The sequence below is a fragment of the Oncorhynchus kisutch genome, linkage group LG26 (genome assembly GCF_002021735.2).
Source record: "Oncorhynchus kisutch isolate 150728-3 linkage group LG26, Okis_V2, whole genome shotgun sequence".
Lineage (NCBI taxonomy): Eukaryota > Metazoa > Chordata > Actinopteri > Salmoniformes > Salmonidae > Oncorhynchus > Oncorhynchus kisutch.
The window spans coordinates 7,678,035-7,690,701 of record NC_034199.2 but is presented as its reverse complement, the minus strand read 5'-3'; the positions used below and the strand labels follow the sequence as shown (position 1 = coordinate 7,690,701).

The 12,667-nt window shown below is 39.9% G+C and overlaps 1 protein-coding gene across 1 annotated transcript in view; it reads right to left on the bottom strand.

Moving 5' to 3' along the window:
* Positions 1-6,501: 6,501 nt before the first annotated feature.
* The window catches only part of LOC109871176 (ly6/PLAUR domain-containing protein 1-like), a 50,306-nt gene continuing 44,140 nt past the window's right edge, over positions 6,502-12,667 (bottom strand). The window contains exon 3 of the mRNA XM_020462000.2: positions 6,502-7,114. Within this exon, the coding sequence (XP_020317589.1) occupies positions 6,858-7,114 (257 nt within the window). The 3' untranslated portion in view covers positions 6,502-6,857. The remainder of the gene's footprint in view (positions 7,115-12,667) is intronic.

Below are 12,667 nucleotides of genomic sequence, written 5' to 3'. Positions count from 1 at the left end.
CAGTGGACACAACAGAGAGAGAGAGAGAGCAATGACGTGGTGCACATATGTGACATGGAATGCAGTGTTCACAGCCAAATTCATATTTATTTTTTGTGCTTTCAACCATTTAAAAGCACATCAAAGTTCAAATGGGAATACAATGTCAGATGTTTTGTTTATTTATGGGATAAACGCCTGCATTACCTTGGAAATAATGGATGATGACCGCCTCGTCCCTTTGCGGAGTTCATTTTTCTAAAGTAATGTACAGAACGGTGGCATTTATCACGCTTGTACCACAGTTGCCAAATAAAACAATATGAAAGCACACATTTACTGGTAGAAATACTTTTTATTTATTTATATAAGCAAATTCATACCTTCTTATCTTTTGGTTGCTCGTTCGAATATTTGTGAATGCGACCCAGTCATTCGATCTTTATGTTCCATTGCCATGCTCAGTGGCAATGTTCATATCCCTTGCTTGCTGCTAGCTAGCTACAGTTACACAACTTCTTCAGCCAGAATAGCAGTATATTTTATTCTGTTGCGTTTGTTTAAGCTTTTATCCCGCTTATAACACAGTTGCCAAAGAAAACAATATTATAAGCATACATTTACCAATACAAATAAAAACATTCCGTTGATATTTTCATATTTTGGTTGCTTGAGACGTGACCCAGTCGTTTGTTCTAAATATATGGATACAATATCTCTGCAAAAACTAAATCTATGTTAGCTAGCTACATTTTTTAGTCGTTGGACCTGTGTTTATAATGTATCCAATTTCAGTTTGTGTGATTGTTGGTTTAGCTTTCTGTAATTTTGTAGCAAGTACGGTCTGCGTGTAGGCGCTTATTGCGTCATGATTGCAAGGTGTCCCAATATGTCCCAATATCTCTTCGAACTGTCCTGTTATCTTGCTTTAATGTACATTCTAGATTACCGTTCTAGCCAATCAGAAACAAGTATTCAACAAAGCGGTCATCAAATAGCAGAACCATGATTGCAGTTGAGATTAAATTAAAATTACATAGTACAAGTGATCATTGTCCTTTGAGATTCTCTACAGATTATTACAGCAATTGTGAAGATCTCCACAGACCTGCGATGACCTATGCATGCTATCGTGAACATGCACGCATTATGAAGAAATTAATAGTTTGAGTGACCTCAAAATGTGTCCATGGATGTGTTACTCATTTTAAGGTTGAATGTTACATTAGTCTTAACTTTAGACTATTTTCTGTATTACAAAAGTTATATTGAATTGCGTTTGGTTAACACAACCAACTATCAACATTTAAAGAAGATGTATCTACTGCTTAGATGGTACCATCTGAGCCACTGGCTTAATCCCATTCTTTAACCTTTGTTTTTGGCTAAATTGGAGACGTTAATCCAACAAATAATTGGTTAACAAGTTAGTAGGCTATTTATTGAATTTCATAAGTTATATTGAATTGTGTTTTGTCAATTTAACCAAATATCAACATTTGAAGGAGTCGGACTAAGTCAAATCAAACTTGAAATGCAATTTAAATAAAAGGTTGATTTGATTTAGTGCTATTCTTTAACTGTTGATATTTGGTTGCAGTGACAACCAAACAATTAAATATAATTAAATATCCTTCAATTTAAAATCAACCAGAATTTGAAACCCTAGGCCTAGGTTTATTTATAGTTGAATTCTGGGGTGAATTAAAACAATAGCTGTTGATGGCTGTGCAAATGCTTTATAGGCCTAAATATACTTTTTTCAAAACCAATACATTTGCTAAGCAGATTCAACGTCACAATGCGTTGACAAATTACTTTCAAACAATGTTGATTCAACCAGTTTGTGCCCAGTGCGAGGCTACTGTCCCGATAACCTCGACCTGTCCACAGCCGTGCAAATAAATATTCAGAGTATCTCTCCCATCCATAAAACAATTCACCACACAGATGAGCTGAGTATCTGGTGTGTGTACAAAGTACAATTACTGCACAGTATAAATAAAAATGACATTTAGGACCTAATGCACAGAGTAGAATAGGCTACAAAGTGTATCTCCAAATGACGCAATGCATTATCCAAACAGGTCTGGACAGGTTTGTTCTTTACGCATGTATGTTTACATACACTACTGTTCAAAATTTTGGGGTCACTTAGAAATGTCCTTGTTTTTGAATAACATCAAATTGATACAGTGTAAACATCGTTAATGTTGTAAATTAGCATTGTAGCTGGAAACGGCAGATTTTTAATGGAATATCTACATTATCATCAACCATCACTCCTGTGCCACGTTGTGTTAGCTAATCCAAGTTTATCATTTTAAAAGTCTAATTGATAATTAGAAAACCATTTTGCAATTATGTTAGCACAGCTGAAACCTGCTGTGCTCATTAAAGAAGCAATAAAACTGGCCTTCTTTAGACTAGTTGATTATCTGGAGCATCAGCATTTTTGAGTTCGATTACATGCTCAAAATGCCAGAAACAAATAACTTTCTTCTGAAACTCAGTCTATTCTTGTTCTGAGAAATTAAGGCTATTCCATGCGAGAAATTGCCAAGAAACTGAACATCTCGTATAGCGCTGTGTACTACTCCCTTCATAGAACAGAGCAAACTGGCTCTAAGCAGAATAGAAAGAGGAGTGGGAGGCCTCAGGTGCAAAACTGAGCAAGAGGACAAGTACATTAGAGTGTCTAGTTTAAGAAACTCACAAAGTCCTCGACTGGCAGCTTCATTAAATAGTACCAGCAAAACACCAGTCTCAACGTCAACAATGAAGAGGCAACTCTGCGATGCTGGCCTTCTAGGCAGAGTTGCAAAGAAAAAGCCATAGCTCAGTATGGCCAATAAAAATAAAATATTACGATTGACCAAAGAATGCTGGACAGAGGAAGGAAGGCCAGCATCCCGGAGTCATTTACAACATTAACAATGTATCAATTTGATGTTATTTTAATGGACAAAAAAATGTGCTTTTCTTTCAAAAACAAGGACATTTCTAAGTGACCTCAAACTTTTGAACAGTAGTGTACGTTGTCTTTATATTATTGTAATCTTGTCTTGAGAATACATTTTAGTATATACTGTACCTAAAGAGTACCAACAAGAAAAAAAAGTGACATGTTCGGAGAACGACGTGGTTTACTTTCCTCCAAATCATAGACACTGTGCTATCTAACCTCCAAACGAGCTTCAATGCCATACAACACTCCTTCCGTGGCCTCCAACTGCTCTTAAACGCTAGTAAAACCAAATGCATGCTTTTCAACCGTTTGCTGCCTGCACCCGCACGCCTGACCAGCATCACCACCCTGGATGGTTCCGACCTTGAATATGTGGACATCTATAAGTACCTAGGTGTCTGGCTAGACTGTAAACTCTCCTTCCAGACTCATATCAAACATCTCCAATCGAAAATCAAATCAAGAGTCGGCTTTCTATTCCGCAACAAAGCCTCCTTCACTCACGCCGCCAAACTTACCCTAGTAAAACTGACTATCCTACCGATCTTCGACTTTGGCGATGTCATCTACAAAATTGCTTCCAACACTCTACTCAGCAAACTGGATGCAGTTTATCACAGTGCCATCCGTTTTGTCACTAAAGCACCTTATACCACCCACCACTGCGTATGCTCTAGTCGGCTGGCCCTCGCTACATATTCGTCGCCAGACCCACTGGCTCCAGGTCATCTACAAGTCCATGCTAGGTAAAGCTCCGCCTTATCTCAGTTCACTGGTCACGATGGCAACACCCATCTGTAGCACGCGCTCCAGCAGGTGTATCTCACTGATCATCCCTAAAGCCAACACCTAATTTGGCCGCCTTTCGTTCCAGTACTCTGCTGCCTGTGGCTGGAACAAATTGCAAAAATCGCTGAAGTTGGAGACTTTTATCTCCCTCACCAACTTCAAACATCTGCTATCTGAGCAGCTAACCGATCGCTGCTGCTGTACATAGTCTATTGGTAAATAGCCCACCCATTTTCACCTACCTCATCCCCATACTGTTTTTATTTATTTACTTTTCTGCTCTTTTGCACACCAATATCTCTACCTGTACATGTCCATCTGATCATTTATCACTCCAGTGTTAATCTGCAAAATTGTAATTATTCGCCTACCTCCTCATGCCTTTTGCACACAATGTATATAGACTCCCCTTTTTTTCTACCGTGTTATTGACTTGTTAATTTTTTACTCCATGTGTAACTCTGTGTTGTCTGTTCACACTGCTATGCTTTATCTTGGCCAGGTCGCAGTTGCAAATGAGAACTTGTTCTCAACTAGCCTACCTGGTTAAATAAAGGTGAAATAAAACTATAGAAATAAAATAAAATTGATAATTCACTAACTAATATGATAACCTCGGTTGGCATGTGGTCACATTATGAAAATGCATGGAAAGTAGCGTCAAATCGATAAAAAGTGCAAAGGAGCAGGCATGCATTGCAATTGGATTTATAAAATGAATAAAGTATAAATCTAAAAGTCATCTAAAGTTTCCTTTATTTTGAAGCCTACATTAGCGTATATTAGACAGTGGCCGCACTCATGCTCACAAAAAGCTATGTGCTTTTACGCATTAGTTTGGACAATTTCTGCACTTTATTGATAGCTGCAAAATACCCCCAAGCCGTAAGACTGCTGAACAATTAATCAAAAGGCTACACGGACAATTTGCATGGATCCCCCCCATATTACCTCAATTAACCTGTACCCCCCCCCCCCCCCCCCCCCCCCGCACATTGACTCAGCACCGGTACCCCCTGTACATAGCCTCGTTATTGTTCTTTTATTGTAACTTTTTTAAAACTTTAGTTTATTCAGTAAATGTTTTCTTAACTCTTATTTAAAAAAAAAATGCATTATTGGTTAAGGGCTTGTAAGTAAGCATTTCATGTTGTATTTGGCGCATGTGACAAATACAATTTGATTTGATAAACATGACAAAATATGCTTCTTGGCTTCGGTTATGAAGTAGAATTGATCGGGTGAGTCAAACATAGTCAAGAATGACTTCTAGGTGACCATGAAAATTGAACCCAAGGAGAGCCACTAAGCTGTCTTCTCTATTACAGTATTCAATCAATAAATCGGAGAGGAATACAGCATATCCTCCAACAAAGACTGCAACAATCTGATAAGTGTGGTGCCTCTACAGACTAAAGATGTGAGGAGTCTAACATATTACATGCAGTCATGCACAGGATAATTTTTACCAATTTCATCTCATACTGTACATTTTAAAAGTTGGAGCATTGGAAAAGGTTTGTATTGGAAGTGTTGATTACAGTGATTTGTTTCCTTGACAAGAGATAAACACTTCTCCATACTGTAACTCATATTATCACATTCACAAAATGTTCTCAACACTGTTCATCATGACCTGGTGACTGCATTGTACATTGTGTCCAAAGTATTCTTTTCCATTGATTTGCATGGCATCCATAACTGACCACTGACAGAGTTGACAACTTCCTAAAATGGATGTCGTAATACAAAAAATGGTCAGTTACTCTTTGTTGGTTTATTTGTGTTTTTGTTCATTTTGTGTCTGTAGTCCAGTTCAGCTTTAAAGCATGATTCACAATAAGAGACAACGTTCCCGCTGTCGCAGAGAATCAATCAGAAATGAACATTTGTACAGTAGCACGCAAAATTTAGCGCTTCAGCGATACCGATTGAATAGAGCCCTTGCTGTACAAATATACCTCTTCCAGCTCATCTACAAATATACAGTTGAAGTCGGAAGTTTACATACACTTAGCTTGGAGTCATTAAAACTAGTTTTTCAACCACTCCTCAAATTTCTTGTTAACAAACTATAGTTTTGGCAAGTCGGTTAGGACATCTACTTTCTGCATGACACAAGTCATTTTTCCAACAATTTTTTAAACAGATTATTTCACTTAATCAAAATTCCAGTGGGTCAGAAGTTTACATACACTAAGTTGACTGTGCCTTTAAACAGCTTGGAACATTCCAGAAAATGATGTCATGGCTTTAGAAGCTTCTGATAGTTTAATTGACACCATTTGAGTCAATAGGTGGTGTACCTGTGGATGTATTTCAAGGCCTACCTTCAAACTCAGTGCCTCTTTGCTTGACATCATGGGAAAATCAAAAGAAATCAGCCAACACCTCAGACATTTTTTTGTAGACCTCCACAAGTCTGGTTCATCCTTGGCAGCAATTTCCAAATGCCTCCAAATACGTTCATCTGTATAAACAATAGTACGCAAGTATAAACACCATGGGTCATGGTGATGAAGGAAACGTGTTCTGTCTCCTAGAGATGAACGTACTTTGGTGCGAAAAGTGAAAATCAATCCCAGAACAACAGCAAAAGACCTTGTGAAGATGCTGGAGGAAACAGGTACAAAAGTATCTATATCCACAGTAAAACGAGTCCTGTATTGATATAACCTGAAAGGCCAGACAGCAAGGAAAGCCAGACTACAGTTTGCAACTGCACATGGGGACAAAGATCGTACTTCTTGGAGAAATGTCCTCTGGTCTGATCAAACAAAATAGTTTGGCCATAATGACCATTGTTATGTTAGGAGGAAAAAGGGGGTAAAATGTGACCCATTAGAAGTGATATTGCTCCATGGCCACCTCACTTCCACTCGCCAAAGTCCTTTCCTGTGGTGCATATGACTGACACTATAAACATATTTGGGAGGTTCCTTCAGAACCTTTCTTCAATCAATGCCCTTCGACCTTTATTTGCTGTCCTTATTAAGACATCATCTAAATACAGTGTCTATGTTAGGACAGCGTCATACATCCATTGACGATATGGACACCGTATCAAGCCTCAAATTTTAACCACAGTCTTGATGAGACCAAACCAGCCAATCATAGGCTCTCAGCTGAATATGGAGGGTGGGCGCAGGAGGAAGGGAAGAAAAAGGATGGAGAGGCTGTGTAGTGGGCTTAGGGACAAGGCGGCAGAGGGAACTCTGTTTCTGGAACTCTGTTTCTTCTGACGGGGTCCATTACAGAGGGGAGTGTTGCAGCAGCTGATGCACACTGAGTAGAGCTTCCCTGTGCAGAACTGCTGGTAGCCAGAGGAGGCGATGAGGCAGGCCCCAGACGATGCGCAGGACTTGCGGTAGTGCTTCCCTGGAACAAGAACAGAAACGTAGCCATTAGATGCTGTTTGCGCAGCACGGGTGTAGTGCTGCCAGAGCGCGGGGGAGTGGCACTCTCTCACTTTTTTAAATTTGAGGATACACAGAGCTAGTAAAACTAATAAATACTATTTAAAGGGAAACTTCACTCTGGCTCAGCCATGGCATATAGTCATTACTATATTAACATTATTACGTTATCATAAACATAAAAATGATCGTAACCACAACCTAGAACGAACACATTAACATTTCATTGCAAGATTCGAGATGTTTCGACTTCCTAGGTATTTTGCTGCTCATAGTGAACCACAAAGTCCGGCATTTGTAACGAATGCAGATACCACTCCTAGATGGGACGTGCCCACAAACTTGGATGATGGCATTGTTTACTTTTACAACACAATAAATCAAATAACATTTTTTATTTGTCACATACACATGGTTAGCAGATGTTGTGCTTCTAGTTCCGACAATGCAGTAATAACCAACAAGTAATCTAGCTAACAATTCCAAAACTACTCCCTTATAGACACAAGTGTAAGGGGATAAAGAATATGTACATAAAGATATATGAATGAGTGATGGTACAGAGGCATAGGCAAGGCAAGGCAAGATACAGTAGATGCTATTGAGTGCAGTATATACATATGAGATGAGTATGTAAACAAAGTGGCATAGTTAAAGTGGCTAGTGATACATGTATTACATAAAGATGCAGTAGATGATATAGAGTACAGTATATACATATACATATGAGATGAATAATGTAGGGTATGTAAACATTATATTAGGTAGCATTGTTTAAAGTGGCTAGTGATATATTTTACATCATTTCCCATCAATTCCATTTATTAAAGTGGCTGGAGTTGAGTCAGTGTGTTGGCAGCAGCCACTCAATGTTAGTGGTGGCTGTTTAACAGTCTGATGGCCTTGCGATAGAAGCTGTTTTTCAGTCTCTCGGTCCCCGCTTTGATGCACCTGTACTGACCTCGCCTTCTGGATGATAGCGGGGTGAACAGGCAGTGGCTCGGGTGGTTATTGTCCTTGATGATCTTTATGGCCTTCCTGTGACATCGGGTGGTGTAGGTGTCCTGGAGGGCAGGTAGTTTGCCCCCGGTGATGTGTTGTGCAGACCTCACTACCCTCTGGAGAGCCTTACGGTTGTGGGCGGAGCAGTTGCCGTACCAGGCGGTGATACAGTCCGACAGGATGCTCTCGATTGTGCATCTGTAGAAGTTTGTGAGTGCTTTTGGTGACAAGCTGTATTTCTTCAGCCTCCTGAGGTTGAAGAGGCGCTGCTGCGCCTTCTTCACGATGCTGTCTGTGTGGGTGGACCTATTCAGTTTGTCTGTGATGTGTACCCCGAGGAACTTAAAACTTACTACCCTCTCCACTACTGTTCCATCAATGTGGATTAGGTGGTGTTCCCTCTGCTGTTTCCTGAAGTCCACAATCATCTCCTTAGTTTTGTTGACGTTGAGTGTGAGGTTATTTTCCTGACACCACACTCCGAGGGCCCTCACCTCCTCCCTGTAGGCCGTCTCGTCGTTGTTGGTAATCAAGCCTACCACTGTTGTGTCGTCCGCAAACTTGATGATTGAGTTGGAGGCGTGCGTGGCCACTCAGTCGTGGGTGAACAGGGAGTACAGGAGAGGGCTCAGAACGCACCCTTGTGGGGCCCCAGTGTTGAGGATCAGCGGGGTGGAAATGTTGTTGCCTACCCTCACCACCTGGGGGCGGCCCGTCAGGAAGTCCAGTACCCAGTTGCACAGGGCGGGGTCGAGACCCAGGGTCTCGAGCTTGATGACGAGCTTGGAGGGCACTATGGTGTTAAATGCCGAGCTGTAGTCAATGAACAGCATTCACACGTAGGTATTCCTCTTGTCCAGATGGGTTAGGGCAGTGTGCAGTGTGGTTGAGATTGCATCGTCTGTGGACCTATTTGGGCGGTAAGCAAATTGGAGTGGGTCTAGGGTGTCAGGTAGGGTGGAGGTGATTAGGTCCTTGGCTAGTCTCTCAAAGCTCTTCATGATGACGGAAGTGAGTGCTACGGGGCGGTAGTCGTTTAGCTCAGTTACCTTAGCTTTCTTGGGAACAGGAACAATGGTGGCCCTCTTGAAGCATGTGGGAACAACAGACTGGGATAGGGATTGATTGAATATGTCCGTAAACATACCAGCCAGCTGGTCTGCGCATGCTCTGAGGGCGCGGCTGGGGATGCCGTCTGGGCCTGCAGCCTTGCGAGGGTTGACACGTTTAAATGTTTTCCTCACGTCGGCTGCAGTGAAGGAGAGTCCGCATGTTTTAGTTGCGGGCCGTGTCAGTGGCACTGTATTGTCCTCAAATCGGGCAAAAAAGTTATTTAGTCTGCCTGGGAGCAAGACGTCCTGGTCCGTGACTGGGCTGGTTTTCTTTTTGTAATCCGTGATTGACTGTAGACCCTGCCACATACCTCTTGTGTCTGAGCCGTTGAATTGAGATTCTACTTTGTCTCTATACTGACGCTTAGCTTGTTTGATTGCCTTGCGGAGGGAATAGTTACACTGTTTGTATTCGGTCATGTTTCCGGTCACTTTGCCCTGATTAAAAGCAGTGGTTCGGGCTTTCAGTTTCACGCGAATGCTGCCATCAATCCACGGTTTCTGGTTTGTAACAATAATAATTACTTCTCTAGGCAATTTTGGGGGAAAATTTCTCTAAATTTTGTCACATGCCCATGTTATGTTCTGTGTCTGGCTATGCTAATTACAAACAAGTGCAACATGACTTATGTTTCAGCATTCTACAATCCAGAGATTTCCCCCGATGCTGCCAGTGGCTTGCGGCTATCAAGAATGATGTTGCAATGTTCATGATATCGGGCTCTTGAGAATGATTTAGTAAAACATTTTGTCAGGATTAATTTGCTACACATAGTCAGTTGTAGTATAATCATTTTGTGAGAGAACAATGCTTGTCTTTTAGACCTCAATGTAGGCCTGTGGCATACAATGTAGGAAAGACAATTTGCCATATCAGACTGATACTTATGGGGGAATAACCAGTGTTAACAGTACATGCAAAGCATGAAATGCAGTACTCGGTAGATGCCTAATACACAGGGGCAACCCGTCGTTCAGGGTCGCCACCTGTTAGCAAAAAATAAATACATATTTTACATGTTTTGCATGTTATTTAGGCATTAATACGTGTCACATATCAGTTTGCAAGCAATGAAGAAAAACATTTTTTGTTAAAAAAGCCACAGACAAACATGCTTATTTGCTTTCTTGAATAAGGCAGCTCCAAAATGCAGGTGTTTCAGCCTAGCTCAGTGCTTTCTGTAGTGGTGGGGAAGCCAGCAGAAAATACGGAGCATAAGGGTTAGTAATGTTCTCTAATTGCACCGTGATTAGCTCAGTGTTCAAATCACGTTATATCTACAGTAGCTTTGATTGGACTGGACTCAACATTAGACTTCCAAAATCTTAGCTAGCAAGCATCATCATGAATCAAGTCGACAATCTACTGGCAAATCCTTTTCAATCCTTGTCATATGAAGACAAATTATGATATGAAGACAAATTATGAAGATAAATTATATATAAAACTCATCGGCCATTGGACATAAACATTACACAACAAGTTGGAAATCGCAAATTCAACAATGACTGATTTGGAATAAACTCAGCAAAAAAAGAAAAGATTTGCTAAATTGTAATTACTTTGCTACTATGGCCTATTTATTGCCATACCTCCTCATGCCATTGGACTGCCGTTTGCCAAGTGTTGTGTTGTGGCTTTGCTGGCATGCATCTAAAACCATTTTTTTTTAGATTGCCCCACGAAGATTTACATGCTAAAATGCAAAACAATGTCATAAAGAAATGGTTCACAGTTGGCAGCTATATTTAAAGATACTATTGTAAATCCACTTCTCTCCCCAACTGGTATCAAACATTCAATTCTGAACAGATGAAGTATAGCCTACAACATTATGGCTTTGTGGGCTAAAAACAAGGGGATTATCCTACGACACCACAAAGACACTGGGTCATCAAACCTGACTCACATCTTAACAGGACGAACACATCAGTGTAAGTTACATGCGGAGCTGTCAGGTGGTGGAACGCTGTGCTTAAATGCAAGACTAGCGTTCTCCTTTTAGAAAGTGGCGATTTTAGCATGTAAATCTTCGTGGGGCAATCTAAAAAAAATGGTTTTAGATGCATGCCAGCAAAGCCACAACGCAACACTAAACAATATACTAATTGCACTATAACGGTAGCAAACGGCAGTCAAGTAAACAAGGCATCTGAAAATTGACTTGAAAGAGGCAACAATAGATATTTCTTATTCCAGTACTCACATTCTTTAAAGAAGCATTTTACAAAAAAAAAACATTTTTCAATTCCTGTCAGTTCACTATAACCCCTTATTGTCTCAAAATAGCATTATTTTGCCAATACGAATATCATTACAGCTACCTATCATTATAGCAGACCTGTTCCACTTCCCAAAAAAGTATGTCAAACGTATCATAAGACCTTTTGCTCTTATTTGATGGCTATCTATTCTTCTGAATAGAAAGTATCCTGCAGCTACAGACTCCATACCAAAGATGACCCAGTTTATTAAAACCATCTTTTTGAAAAACTTGTTGACTTACCTTCGCATTTAACTCACAGGGAGAAGTTCTGTGGTAATTAGTGGCGGCATATTTCGGACTCCAATTCTGGCAAAAGCAGCTGAGTGGGTGAATTTCTAACATTTGATATGTCTTTTCATTTAAAGTCCTAAGCCCTAAATTGTTATGACTGTCACCATTACACAATCTATTGACGAACCTGTCACAAACATTGTTTCCACGTCATTTCAACAACAAAAAAATGAAAAGTAATGGTTGAATCAACTTGGAAAAGTGATTGGATTTGCAAAAAGTAATCAACGTAAAAGGATTTTAGTATTTTCTTTCACCCAACTTTTAGCCTAAATCCAATGACATTGTGATATTTTTTGGTTATTTCACGTTGAATTCACGTTAGTTGACAACTCAACCGAATAAAAATCAAAACTAGACGTTGAACTGATGTCTGTGCCTATAGGGAGACTTCATTTCAGATGACAATATGTTAGAAAAGACACATAAAAAACACTGTCTCGCAAAGTGACAAATGTTTAACTAAGACTTGAAACTATTCCTATTACGAAATATTGAATAAGCTAAATATGAGGAACAATATATTATAAATAAAAACTTCAGCTGCAGAAAAGGATGCTGGGGAATATGCTCATTTTTGTGCACATACGTTTCTGAAAATATACTTTAAATATATTTAGTGGACATTTAAGTATACTTTCAAAAAAGTATATTTAAGTATATTTTCTTGAGATATGAAAAAGTATACTCTCATGAGTGCAATAAACAACCGTTGTCAACTTTCTCTGCACTCCTCTGAACAGGAATTCAGAAAGTACAGTGCCTGCCAAAGTATTCATACGCCTTGGATTTATTCAAATGTTGTTAAAAAGTTGGATTAAAATTGATTTAATTGTCATTTTT